This window comes from Dromiciops gliroides, chromosome 3 (genome assembly GCF_019393635.1).
Source record: "Dromiciops gliroides isolate mDroGli1 chromosome 3, mDroGli1.pri, whole genome shotgun sequence".
Classification (NCBI taxonomy): domain Eukaryota; kingdom Metazoa; phylum Chordata; class Mammalia; order Microbiotheria; family Microbiotheriidae; genus Dromiciops; species Dromiciops gliroides.
In genome coordinates this window covers 40888277-40903350 of record NC_057863.1, presented here as the reverse complement: position 1 = coordinate 40903350, position 15074 = coordinate 40888277, and the positions used below count along the sequence as shown (strand labels likewise).

The following is a 15074-nucleotide window of genomic DNA, read 5'->3' as shown; positions in this document are numbered from 1 at the left end:
GACTCATACTGCCTATGTGACCCCAGGCAACCACTAACCCTTCAGGACTCGAGGCAACTCTGAGTATTCAAAGTTACAAAGAAGGTGTCTGTCTGCCTTGGTAGAGGGAGTTTTCTCACCAGCAGTTCTCCGTATCAGTGCAAGCATTGGTCTGTACTAAAATAAAAATCGAATGGACTAGTAGTATATATGTGAGCTTTACATTTTTCTAGTAATCAAAAATTTGAAATAATTCTCCTTTCAGTAAACCTTTTACTACTGTCTTGTAGATTTCAACTCTTCAGAAGCAAAAAGAGACGTATATGTTTCGGATGTTGAAAACAACTTAAAATTGGGATTTGGGGAATTTCTCTCTTTAGCTTTGGTAACGATTAGCATGAAAATGAGAAGTAAGAAGAGCTTGTTTGATTATGGATTGAGAGAGCTGTGTGCTGACATAGTTGCATAATTGTACATGCCATAAAATGTTTCCTTTTAGTACTAATTCTGTGAGAATTTTAAGAGGGAAAGAGCAAAGGAAAACCATCTGAATTACACATCTGTGTGTGTGTGTGTGTGTGTGTGTGTGTGTGTGTGTGTTTTTAAAATTCATTTAACAAATTGGCTTGGATACAATGGTTCATTGGTATCATTCAAATTATCGTAACTGGTACAGCTCAGCTGTTTTTATAAAATGTCTGGATTTACTGCTTTCTTCTGAACTTCATAATGGTCTAATAACTACATGATGTTATTTAAATATATGAAATACAATATTTGTTGGAAATTTTTTCCATGCACAAGATAAACTTTATTAGACAAAAGGAAATTAATATCTTAAGATGTCTTTAAGAATTTGTATTTAAATTTTTGAATTTTAACAGTTGATCAGTCCACTGAACTCCTTTTATTTGCTCTTGTGTAGAAAACATATACCATAATTTTCACATCTCTTTATCTTCATCTCTCTTTTAGGAACCATGTTATTTTGATGCTCTCTCAATTTTTTTTTTTGATGGCTGTGAACTTCCTCTTCCAACTTTAAAATCCCATATATTTGCTTCTTAGTGTATTAAAGCCACAGAGAATTATTTGTTAGTGGATTCTATAATTTTAATGTAATTAAATAATATTCTAATTTATATCAGTTATTAATAGTATCTTATTTAAAGTCTGTATTTTTAGGAACTAATTCGCTGGGATATGGAAATTTTTTTCTATATTTTTTTGTGCTAATAACAAAAAGGAGAGACCATCTCTGCAACAGTACTCCTTTATCTGCTCAGTTTAAGAATGATATGGACAAGCTAGAGAGGTTCCCAGGGAGGGCACCTAGAATAAAGAGCCCTAAGCCCATGTCTTTAGAGGGATGATTGAAGAAAATGGAGAAGAGAAGACTTGATGGGAATATGATAGCTGTTTTTCAGGTATATAAAGGGCTGTCAAATGGAAGAGGGATTAGGTTATGTGGAAGTGACAGAACAGTAAATTTAGGCTTAATATCAAGAAAACTTCCTGACTGTTAAAATTATCCAAAAGTAGAACAGAAAGGCGCCCATTACCTCTTTTTGTGGTTTGGGTTTTTTTTGGTGAGGCAGTTGGGGTTCAGTGAGTTACCCAAGGTTACACAGCTAGTAAGTGTCAAGTGTCTGAGGCTGGATTTGAACTCAGGTCCTCCTGAATCCAGGGTCGGTGCTTTATCCACTGTACCACCTAGCTGCCCCACCCATCACCTCTTGAGGCAACTCCGTGATTCTCTGTGGCAGTGGCTGGCTGAACACTTGTTTGGTGTGCTATAGACTCTCAGATTCTGTACTTCTCCACTCAAAGCTATCATGTCACCTTTCATGTGGTCTGTTGTGTAATAGCCTCCCAATGGGTCTCTCTGCTTGAATAATCCCCTTTTCCGATTCATCTTCCACATAACTACCAAAGGCTTATTATCAATCATAGATCTAACCATGTCACTCTTCCTTGGTAAACTCCAGTGGCTTCCTAGCGCTTTTAGAGTTAAGTACACGTTTCTCTGACATTTAAAATCTTTACTCTCCTGCTTTATTCTCTCCCACTCTGGCCCCAGGCCCCCCCGAAATGTCGTCCCAGTGGATTTTGGAAGCTTCTCTTCTCTCCCTCCCTCCCCCTTACTCCCATCTACTACACAGACTGCCCAGACTTCATCCAGGCCCTGCAAATGTGGAGAGTTACCCTTCCTTTCGAACTTTTCTGCTGGCGTCCCTCCCTTTCACCCATTTTAGCAGGTTCTTTTGGACCATAGGCCCTCTCTGCTTCCAAGTAGACAAGGTTGCTCAAACTGCTTGGATGAGCATGGAGTCATGGTGAGATGGAGCACCCCCCAGACCGCATTATCTTCCTCCAGACGTGCTCACGTTTAGAGAATCCACTCCAAATGTTCACATGGCCTATTTGTGCCTGACCTGTGCTAGAGCATTCGAAGCTTGGATTGTTCTGCCACAGTCACACACAGTGTAACTCGACTCTAACAGTGATGTCCTTTTGGTCCTCTTAGAGAACAAGGACAACAGCCCACCCACACACCTTCCAGACCTCTGCACATCGCCCTCTGATGTACTGATGTAGCCCAGGCCTTGCCAGAGTCCCCACTGTTGCACCAATAGGATTTTTAGGTCCTTTCCATCCATTCTACAGCTGAACCTTCCTAATTGTGTTGTCTCCTCCTGTTAGAATGGTGAGCTTCAGGAAGGTTCGCATTTCTAAATAATAATAGAAATAATAATAATAATAATAATAATAGCTAGCATTTATAAAGTACCTTAAAGATGCAAAGTGTTTTATATTTATTATCTTATTTGTTCCTCACAATAACCCTGTGAAATATTATCCCCATTTTACATATGGGGAAATTGAGGAAGAGGTTAAGTGACTTGCCCAAGGTCACATAGCTAGTTAAGTGTCTGAAGTGGGATTTGAACTTGGGTCTTCTTGATGACAAGTTCAATACTGTTCTTTGCCACCCAGCTGCCTCTTTCTATTCCTAATACTTAACATGGTGCATGTCACATTGTAAGCATAAATAAATGCTTTTTCATCCATTCATTTGCACAATCCGCAATTTAGCTAAACTGGCCTGTTTCTCACATGAGACAGCTTGTCCCCCTGTGCCCCGAATGCCCTCCTATCACTCCCTACTTTTAAAAATTCCTAATTTCTTTAGAAGCTGAGCTCACACACCAACTCCTCCATGGGACCTTCCCTGACCCTACCCCTAACTGCTAGGTTATGTCTCCCTGTCCCAAACTTCCCCCCCCCCCAACTCCTCAGCCATTACCTTTTGTGTGTGTGTGTGTGTGTGTGTGTGTGTGTGTGTGGTCTCTTTGTGAGCCCCTTCAGGTCAGAGACTTCTGTTTTGTTTTTATGTCCCCAGCACCTGGCCCAGGGCCTAGCACATAGTGTGTGCTTTGAAAATGCTCCTTGATCAATATTAAGTACATTTCTTCTTATTTCTTTCATCTCTGGAGTGAATACAAGGTTTGGATGAGAAAATACTGGTTGAACTGGACAGGCTTGACTGGTGTGAACCTAGGAGAAATTGAGGTTCATAACCTTTGCCAATGGGTTTTGAAGTCCTCGCTCGGCTCTCAGGGGCCCCCCAGCTGCTCTGACAGGAATGTGTCTTTGTTACTCTACAGCTTGCTGCCTTTTCTCTCTCCCTCATACATACAGAGTCTGGGGGGAAAAAAGAGGCAGTAAGGGCAGCTAGGTGGTGCAGTAGATCAAGCACTGGCCCTGGATTCAGGAGGACCTGAATTCAAATGTGGCCTCAGACACTTGACACTTACTAGCTGTGTGACCCTGAGCAAGTCACTTAACCCTCATGGCCTGCCAAAACAAAACAAAAAAAAGAACAGTCTGCCTGTATAGGAAGTTTTTCAGCTTCCCCACCCCAACTTTTGAAAGATTTTTAACTGCAAAATTTCCCTTTTCTCCTCTCACAATCAGCTTGGTTTCAAAAAAGTGTTTTTTGGTTGGGGGGGGGGCAATGAGTGTTAAGTGACTTGCCCAGGGTCACACAGTTAGTAAGGGTCAAGTGTCTGAGGCTGGATTTGAACTTAGGTCCTCCAGAATCCAAGGCCTGTGCTTTATCCCCTGTACCACCTAACTGCCCCCCAAAGAGATTTCTTCATTAGGCTGCTGTACTAGTGTTGAAGATACAAAGATAAAAAAACTCACTGCCTACCCTTGAGCTTTTGTGGTATTGATGACTCTTATTAATCAAAACGAATTCACATAAAGATATGAATTAGGCTTAACTCTCCCAGGATTCACTAATATTTTGAGGAGGAACTTAATTAACCCAAATGAATCCACAAGTGGCAGGATGTGTAGGGAGAATTATTTCTAAAAATGGGTTGGCACTATTCTACCTCTAATCCTGTTCCCCTTTAATTTAGTCTGTCAAAAAGATGTGCATGATTCACTCCCCACCCCCCAAAGGATTCAGTTTAAAAAAAAAAAAGCATTGCTTTGAGATGTGTGAATAGAACAAATAAAGAAAGGCAATCTTGGAACTCTAGAATCTGACTTGAAAGGGACTTCTGGAGCCATTTATTCCAACCTGTGCCTTAACAGGAATTCTTCCTGCCAGAGCAGTAATTGGAAAGAATCAACTTTATCGTGACACGCTCTGTGAGAAGTCATCTCACCTCTCTTTTGGAGATGAGTTAGGAGAAACACATGACTTTGCTAGATAGCCTAGGCTAGTTTGGAACACTTCTAATTGTTTCCTTACTGTCAGACCTAAATCTACCTCCACGACCTATTTCTTTGCCTTCTGGGGCCAACCCTCTTACATGAACCCCTCATATCATTAAGACAGTTATATTACACCTGAATCTTTTTCCTTATTTTCCTTATATTCCTCCCTTTCCCAACAACAACAAAACACACATAAACAACCGACTGACAACGGCAGCCACCTGGGACAACTTACGTACACGTTGTCATCATCTCTCTACTTAGAAGAGGGGGTGCGTTTCAAAGACTATCGAGTTAGGACCAAGATTGGTCATTACAATAAGTCAATCGGGCTTATTTTTACTGTTGTTTTTGTTGTGGCTGATATTATCTGGAGATTTGATAAGCATGCTTTCTATTCCTTTATCCTGATCGTTCATTAAAAAGATCAGTAGCACAGGGGCAATATCTATTCCTGGGTACTTCACTAGAGGCCTCCTTCCAAGTTGATACTGAATGATTTCATGACTACCCATTGGGCCTGAGTATTCAGCCATTTCTGAATCCACCAGTGTCTGCTGTCATGAAGCCCAGATTTCTGACTGATCCCCAAGAGGAGCATGAGGGACTTCATCAGATTCTTGCTAAAAATTGATGTAAACTGTTTCTGCAGCACCTTCACTGATCTACAATCCAGTAACGGTATTATAAAGAAAGGGAAATACGGTTTGTTTTTGATGATTTGTCCTGGGATGCTCCTAATGAAGCTATACTGGGTCTTTGTGAGCATTACTTTCTTTTTAGATGTTCACCAAATTATTCCTTTAGTAATGTATTCTAGAATTTTGCCAAGAAGTAAATTAATTTGGACTCACTTTGTAGACTGCCTTCTTCCCTTCCTTGCTTTTTTTTTTGGGGGGGGGTGGATTTGGAATAACATTTACTTTTCTCCAGTACCTTCTCTTTTCCTTACTACAACAGAGCAAGGAATGACTTCAGAAAAGGCCCATCTGGGAAATGAACTTTGTTTTTCTTACCAGTAACTCTTGTGGCCAATTCTGCTGATTTTCAGAGGTTCTTTATACAAGAGAAGTGTTGAGTAGTTTGCTTTGTTAGGGTGGAAAAAGAAATCTCAGGCTTTTGACTCTCAGTTCTGTTCATGTATTTAGTATTTACTGTATGCTTAACACTTCATGATATTAATAAAGGAATTTTAATGTGTTGGTCACATCTTTGAAATTGAGCTGCTTTCTTTTTAAAAAGACCAGTTGGTTGTACGTTCAGATTTTAGGACATATACTTTCGGACACTACTTTTTCTTTTAAGAATAAAACTAACAGTGTAGGCTCTCTTCCCTCCCCTTTGATCTTCAAAGGGTATGAGTATGTGATCAGATGTTTAAAAAGCAATATACTAAATTCACATGTTATGCTGTAAGTTAATGATTACCTTTTTGGACCTAGGAAAAGAGCATGTTGTTTCTCTTGAAGTAAACAACAACAAAGTATTATGATTCCAGAGACAAGTAAAAAGGATTAATAGTATATTTTATGGGATTAATGTTATTATGTGTATATATATATGTGTGTGTGTGTATATATCTATATATATCTATATGTATATGTATAGAGATATATAGATATAACCTATATCAGATTACCTGCTGTCTAGGGGAGGGGGGAGGGAGGGGTGGGAGGGAGAAAAATCTGAAATTGTAAAGCATGTACAAACAAAAGTTGAGAACTATCTTTACATGTAATGGAAAAAATAAAATACCTCATACATTAAAAAAAATAGTATATTTTAATATTAAAGTGATAAAAGGATAGCGACACTGAAGAAAATAGGTAAGAAAAAGAATACTCGATACAAATTAGATGGCTGTAAAATGAATATGCACACCACAAGGAGCTGTTCTATGCCAAATAAAATTAACCCTTCCTGCATTTAAATGTCTGCCCCAAATAATTTTTCTCCCTCTCCCTGTATCCCCTAAACCCCCAACCAACCCATTATATTCACATTCCTTCAGGAGGCAAGAATTATTGATATAGTAATTATGTGTAATAAATGCTAGAGCCAATGCTGTCCTTTTTCATAGAAAAATAACCTGAATTCAGTTCCAAGAATGGCTTGTTTTTTAAAAAATGTTTTGGTTTTCTGTTTGAATAAATAGTATTCAATAAATAGTAATGTATTATTATATATAGTTAATTTGATAATTAGTAATATAAAATTTAGATATCCATGTTGCTATGATGCTCTAAATCCTCAAGTACTGTTTTTTTCATATGCTGAAAATTTTTCTGAGCAAGGAATAATTATATCTGTTGTTCTCTTCCCATGACAAATATGTATGCTTATAATTACTGTTATTATCAGCAATGAACAATAGTGGTAATAGTGTTGTTACCTAACATTTACATGGTACTTTTTGTGTTAAATCCCATAAGCAGAAAATGACTTGTTTTGAAAATTAATCAACCCTTTGGGCAGCTAGGTGGTGAAGTGGATAAAACACCTGCCCTGGATTCAGGAGGACCTGAGTTCAAATTGGCCTCAGACACTTGACACTTACTAGCTGTGTGACCCTGGGCAAGTCACTTAACCCTTATTGCCCTGCCAAAAAAAAAAAAAAAAAAGGAAAGAAAATTAATCAACCCCTCTACATATTGTCAACTGTACATAGAAAATTGGTTTTATTGTGATTTTATTTTTAAAAGAAAGAAATTCTTTTTAAGAAGCACTTTTATTGGATTAGAAAAAGATTATTTATTTATTTATTTATTTATTTTTTTAGGCAGTGGGGGTTAAGTGACTTGCCCACTGTCACACAGCTAGTAAGTGTCAAGTGTCTGAGGCCGGATTTGAACTCAGGTACTCCTGAATCCAGGGCCGGTGCTTTAACCACTGCGCCATCTAGCTGCCCCTAGAAAAAGATAATTTTTTAAAAACTTTTCCATTTTCCATTTGATCCCATTAAATGTTTTAATAATTATGTTTCTAATTAATGGTAGAGCTGTCTGTCAGAAATATTGTTTGACAAGTGGCAAAGCCTATCATTTCAAAGCAAAGCAAATAATTTCAGAAATTTTATAATCAACTCTGAGACATTTATTATGATGTCACTGCCATGGTCATCCTGACAGGTTAAAGCCCAAGAACTTGTCAAGAGGATAAGTTACATTAAATGTATATTAATTCTAGAGGTAAATTCTTCACTCAGAAAAATTAAAAATTTTTAGAAAGGCAAAGAGTTAGAAAATGACCTAGTTCTTGAAAGTTGTGATAGTTTGATTTGCATTTATGTTACTTATGTGCCTCACATATAGTAGAAACTTAATAAACTTTAATGATTAATGAGAGTGATTATGATCTCTATCAAGCAACAAGCATTTATTGAGTATTGACTATGTATAGTAAAGACAAAAGTGAAACTATCCCTGCCCTCATGGAGCTTGTGTTCTAACAGATGGGACGCGTGTCCCATTTTTGTGTTTATGTGCAAAACTCATACAAAGACCTCGTTATTGACTCCCTCTCATCTTAAGAGTCAGTCAAAAACTCCTCCTTAGCATTTAAAACTCTTCAATCTAATTTCAGCCTACCTTTCCAGGCTTCTTGTACATTACTTGCTTCCATACACTCTGACCTGCCAAACTAGTCTTTTAAAAATATGCGTGGGGCAGCTAGGTGGCGCAGTGGATAGAGCACTGGCCCTGGAGTCAGGAGGACCTGAGTTCAAATCTGGCCTCAGACTTACTAGCTGTGTGACCCTGGGCAAGTCACTTAACCCCAATTGCCTCACTTAAATATATATATATATATATATATATATATGCGTGAAATAGATTTAGATAGATTTGTGTGTTTATGTATTGTCTTCCTTGATGAAATCTAAGTTTCTTAAGGACAGGAGTGTTTCAAATGTTTTACTTTGAGCATGATATTACCATTACAAAGTGAAACTTTCAATTATGGATCTATGCTACCATTTATCAGGAACAAGAATAATTTCTCTTTCTTCCCCCTTCCTGTTACTTTTTTGCTTTTAAATGTGTTTTTACCGAATCTTAGTTCTGCAAGGGATGGTAGCATAGTAGATAGGAGTCAGGGAGACCTGACTTTGAATTTAGAGTCATTAGACCCTGATTTCATCTTGTTTCTAGAAGCTGTTTGCGTGTTGGGAGTTTCTTGAAAGCAGGGAATTTTTTTTGCCTTTCTCTAGACCCCCAGTGCTTACTTAGCACAGTACCTGACACATTGTCAAGTCATTCAGTTGTTTCCTATTCTTTGTGATCCCATGGACGTAACACATCGATACTGAAGTGGTTTACCAATTCCTTCTCTAATGGATTTAGGCAAACGGGAGTTAAGTGACTTGGCCAGGGTCACACAGCTAGTAAGTGTCAGGCCGGATTCGAACATACGTCTTCCTGACTCCAAGCCCAGCACTGTATCCACTGATCCATCTAGTTGCCCCACCTGACACATATAGTAGGCACTTAATAAATGCTTGTTGATTGAGTGACTGTGTGACTATAAATCATTTAACCTATCAGACCTCAAAAAACAAAATTAAAACAAAATTAAAAACCAAACCTATCAGGCCTAGTTTGCTCATCACTAAAATGAGAACAATAGTATTTGTACTACCTGCCATATAGATTTGTTGTAAAGGAAGTGTTTGTGAACTAATTTCAAGCGTTATACAGATTTAAATTATGCAACACACAAATACCCTATTCCAGAGCAGCTCAATCTGAGAGGTGGTTAGTGGTGAGTGGAATGTATAGGGGGCGAATGGAGAGAGACAGGGATTAATGCAGATACTGCTTTCCTACCTTTATTTCCATAGCAGTATTGGTGGTTACTGTTCCTCCAGAATGTTAGTTATTAACCTGGAAAAATTATATATAATTGGATTTATGAAAAATTATGATTATATGAAAAATGATAAATTTAGAAAAATTATAATTGGGCCGTAAGTCCCTTCGTGGTCGCCATTCAAATGTTAGAATATTTTTTAATTGACTAGCCTAATTTGGGGGGCTAATCTGACTGGAGGACTAAACTGGGGACTGTTGACTATTTGGCTATCTGACTTCATTAATTTAATGTGGGCCGTTTGTAAAGTTCCACCACACTGCTTCACTCTCAAATTGATAAACTAAAGATTAAGAAGCCTCTTAACCAAATAGTCAAAGCAGAGTTTATTTATGAGATACTATTTCAAATTAGGAATACAGGGAAATAAAGTACAACCTGACTGCTTTCCTGCGGTCTCTTTCCCACCTGTTGCGCCTGGAAGAACTTCTTGAATACAATAAGGGCCTTACTCTGCTCTCCAAGTGCTGTTCTCAGTATACATATGATACTCCCTCAAACATCTTCACCTCCTAGTTTCTCAATTTACTTACTTCCAGCGACCTGCTTGTCTGCCCCACTAAGATGGCCATGCCCTTTTTCTTGTAATCACCTACAAGGGTTCCATCTCCATGAACTTTGAAATTCTTTTAGCTCTTCATGATCTGTTATTCTACTTCTCCCTCTGCCTTGAGCTCCCCAACCTGTTCTTTATCTTCACTGCTGCCTCTGATCCTTAACCCCTCAGTTGTTTCCCAGACCATCAACCCTGTCCTGTCTACACTTGCCAGTCTTGACCCCTTGATGAACCAGTTCAATTCCACAGTGTCTTCTTGTGATTTCCCTGCCCCTTTATCTGATAAATTTTCCCCTTCCAAACCTCAGCCTTAAATTATTCCCACCACTTCCTGCCTTTAAGTACTGCTGAATGATGGAGAAAATTGAAATTGCTGTTGGATCCACTATTCAGTTTGTCCCAGAATTTCAACTTGGCCCTCACTGCAGCAAGACAGTCTTTTCTGCTTCCCTAATTTACTCAGTATCTCAGTAACTACATCAGCTTTTCTAAACCTTTTCATCCCTCCTCAAACTTCTCATGCGACCCCACCCCTACCCCCTTAGCTGATGAGTTTAAGGCTTCTTCTATTCCCCTCTTCATTTCATGTCACTCCAGAGGCTTTTCACCACTTTTACTTTCATCCCTATCTCTATAATGAAGTGTCCCTTCTCCTTGCCAAGGCAAACTCCTCTACATGTACAAGTCATCCCATCCCATCCCATCTTCACCAGGAGATTGCCCCCGTCACTGATGTTTAAATCTCTCCATCTTTTCCTAACTACCCTATTACTGTAGAGGGTGCCACTGTCCTCTCAGTTACCTTGGCTCCCAGCCTGGGCTTCATCCTCAACTCCTCCTCTCTCAATGCCCATATCCAATCAATTGTCAAGGCCTGTAGTTTGCACAACTCTTGTATCCACTCATTTCTCTCTTCTCACACTGCAACCATCCTGGCGCATACTATCATTGCCTCAGACCTAGACTATTGCAATTTCGTTTGTTGGTTGGTCTTCGAGCTTCACCTCCTCTACTTGAGTCCATATTTCATTCAGCTGTCAAATTGATCTTCCCAAAGCACAAAACTGACTGTCATCCTCTGTTTAGTTTTTAAAGCCCTCCATAATAGGGGCAGCTAGGTGGCACAGTGGATAAAGCACCAGCCCTGGATTCAGGAGGTCCTGAGTTCAAATTTTACCCCAGACACTTGACACTTACTAGCTGTGTGACCTTGGGCAAGTCACTTAACCCTCATTGTCCAGCAAAAACAAAACAAAAAAAACTTTCTTCAGTCATTCATTCTTTGAGGCAGCTAGGTGACGCAGTGGATAAAGCACCAGCCCTGGATTCAGGAGGACCTGAATTCAAATCTGGCATCAGACACTTAACACTTACTAGCTGTGTGACCCTAGGCAAGTCACTTGACCCTCATTGACCCACCAAAAAAAAAAAAAGCCCTCCATAACCTAGCCCCTTCCTTACTTAAATCTTCTTGGACCTTACATCAGCCCCCATGAACTCTGGGATCGAGTGACTCTGGCTATTCTCGAGCCTGGAGCTCTCCCTCCTCATCTTGGCCTCCTGGTTTACTACAAGTCTACAGTCCCACCTTCTACAATAAGTTTATTCTTATCCCTCTTAGTGGGAATGACTTCTCTCTTTTGATTATTTCCAGTTTGTCCTATATAGAATTGCTTGTTCATAGTTCATCTGTATGTTGACTCCCCACTGGACCATAAGTTCTTTGAGAGGAGATACTATCTTTTGCCTTTCTTTTTATTCCCAGCAGAGTGTCTAGCATGTAAGAGGCATTTAATAAAAGCTTCATGGACTGTGATGTATTCTGTGGGGCCAGGGGACATTTTTTTTTTTTTGCGGGGCAACGGGGGTTAAGTGACTTGCCCAGGGTCACACAGCTAGTAAGTGTCAAGTGTCTGAGGCCAGATTTGAACTCAGGTCCTCCTGAATCCAGGGCTGGTGCTTTATCCACTGTGCCACCTAGCTACCCCTGGGACATTTCTTTAATAGAAGCATCCAAATGGCCATGACTTTGCCAATTCTTGGTTCCCGGTGCTTTGCATCTAGGAGAACACATAATAATTGCTTGTTGATGGGCTTGTCACTTATAGCTCATTACTATTTAAGATGTATCAGTCAGGTAAACTTTAGAAAGTAGTCTGGCTTTTCCATGATGATTTTCCTATATACTTTGCTGTTAAAGATTGCTGTTTCTTTATCTGTCTGTCTATCTGTCTATCCATCTACCTATCTATTTTATTATTTTCCAGTTACATGTAGATATAGTTTCCAACATTTGTTTTCATGAGATTTCTAGTTTCAAAATTTTCTCCCTCCTTCCTCTCCCTTCCCCCTACCCAAGACAGCAAGCAATTTAATATAGGTTATATATGTATAATCACATTAAACATATTTCTTCATTAGTTATGTTGTGAAAGGAGAATCAGAGCAAAAAGGAAAAACCTCAAAAAAGAAAAAAAAACAACAACAATAGAACTAGTATGGTTCGATCTGCATCTAGATTCCACAGTTCTTTTTTTTTTCTGGATTTGGGGAGCATTTTCCATCATGAATCCCTTGGAACTATCTTGGACCATTGTATGGCTGAGAAGAATCAAGTCTATCACAGTTGATCAACACATAATGTTGTTGATACTGTGTACAATGTTCTCCTGGTTCTGCTCATCTCACTCATCATCAATTCATGCAAGTCCTTCCAGGTTTCTCTGAAATCTGCCTGCTTATCGTTTCTTGCAGCACAATAGAATTCCATTACATTCATATACCACAACTTGTTCAGCCATTCCCCAGTTGATGGGCATCCCCTCAATTTCCAATTCCTTGCCACCACAAAAAGAGCAGCTATAAATATTTTTGTACATGTGGATCCTTTTCCCTTGTTTCTTTTAAAATTATTCATACTAACCCCTTTTTGCTACTAAAACCAAATCACTAATCCCCTTCTTGCCCGCAAGATGGTTTAAATTTATTTTACTAGCTCCTTTCTAGCAGTTCTGTGCCCTGTCATCAGTGCTGAATGCTTTAGCTAAGTTTTTTCCCCCCACTTACCACTTTGATGACATTCCTTTTTTTAAAAATGAGGGTATTAAATGGGTTTGTGTGCAGCATATAACTGTGTTCCAATAATAGCTTAGTTAAATGTCATAATGAATGCAAAGAGTTGCCTATGCATATTGAAAGAGATTACTGCTTACATGGGAAAATAAATGTCTTTTTTGACAGTCGTCTTCAGCAGTATTGTCTGTCACTAAGCTAGAAGCAAACACAGGCGTGGAGGATGAGTGAGCTGGAGCAGTTACGGCAGGAAGCGGAACAGCTGCGGGGTCAGATCAAGGTAAGACCTGACGCTTCCCTTGTCTTGATCCTTTAGTTCTGCTTGATACTTTTTCAATCAAAAAGAGCGTAGTGCAAATAATTGTACAGCAGTGTAACCAGCTGAGTGCCCTGAGAACATGTCCCGGCACAGAATGTGCATCTTATTAGGCAGCTAGCTGGGTCATGCCGCAGGATGGAGGTTAGAGCAGGTACAGTTGCACCAGGCCCGGTGTCACGGCTCACCTCTGACACCTGGCTGTGTGACCCCTAGCAGGTTACCTGATCTCTTTCTCCCTTGGCTTCCTCGTTTATAAAGTAGGTCTAGTAGCAGTACCTACTCACCTACCTTCCATTTACTCTCTACAGGAATCGTGTATTTGCCTTATTTCCATCTTGTCTCCCTCAGTGGGGTGTTAGCTGCTTGAAGGCAGGAATTTTTTTTGCCTCTATTTGAATCCCTGACATGTAGTACAGTTCTTGGCACACATTAGAAGCTTAAATGTTTATTGACTGACTTGACTCTTCTAAATTTGAGGCCCAAAAAAACCCTTAAACAAACCTCTTAATGTATAATTTAGATTCTGTTAGAAACTTTTTCACATTCATTAACTTAACATAATCCTCATCAAATGTCTGAGATGTCCAGAAATTGCTTTCTGTCAGTGGACATGTTCAGGTAGAGTATGCAAGTGATTGTTAAGAGTTGAGGAATGAGAGGGCAGCTAGGTGCCACAGTGGATAAAGCACCGACCCTGGATTCAGGAGGAACTGAGTTCAATTCCAGCCTCAGACATTGACACTTACTGGCTGTGTGACCCTGGGCAAGTCATTTAACCCTCATTACCTGGCCTCCCCCCCCCCAAAAAAAAGAGTTGAGGAATGATCTTGGAGAAATCTGGTTGTGAGCTGAAGTCATGAATCAGCTTTCACCGGAGAAAGAAATACACTAGCTTTAACTGAGATTACTGTGGCTCCTTTGGGAGCCTTCAATGTGTATTCACGATGCTGAATGCCATTCTTCTATCCAGTAGAATGCTACACACCTTCCCATTTCGGAAGAATAGAGAGCCTTCTTCTCCCCTCCGCTGGCAGCTTGGCCTGCGATTCCCTCACTGTGTTAGGAGGAGAGGTCCATTACATTAACTCAGAATCAACACAGGGAAACCCTGGCCAGGGAGCTCACCAGCAGCTGGCAGAATGCCCTTGGCTGTCAGCAACACTTCTGACATACTGTTCTGTTCCTCTTTGAAATGGTGTGCCTGATATTGTTCATTTATTGGTGGGGAAGGAGGTGCCAGGAGGACAGTCATTTACAGTGCCTTCTATAAAAAGTTTGGAGAGCGCTTCTTAGTACAAAGCAGGTACCCTCACCAGAGTTCCAAAAGCTCTTGACCAGCTTCTTTGCTTCTTCAGCACTGACTAGAGTAGTGAAAGAGACTTTGGGGTTTTCTAATAGACTCTAAATTCTCATTGGGCAGCCTTTTGCTTTGACTTCCAGAAAGCTCCGTGTCATCTCCCACTTCCTAACATAAGCGGGATGTTGTGAATACTGAGCAGACTACATTCGGAATGTTGTCTTCAGTTCTGAGCCTTGGGTGTGACTTGG

General features: G+C 39.7%; 1 protein-coding gene across 2 annotated transcripts in view; it reads left to right on the top strand.

Moving 5' to 3' along the window:
- Positions 1 to 15074, top strand: part of GNB4 (G protein subunit beta 4) — a 136695-nt gene that overhangs the window by 97937 nt on the left and 23684 nt on the right. For both annotated transcript variants that reach the window (XM_043992480.1, XM_043992479.1), the window contains exon 2: positions 13376 to 13487. In XM_043992480.1, the coding sequence (XP_043848415.1) occupies positions 13431 to 13487 (57 nt within the window). In that variant the 5' untranslated portion in view covers positions 13376 to 13430. The remainder of the gene's footprint in view (positions 1 to 13375; positions 13488 to 15074) is intronic.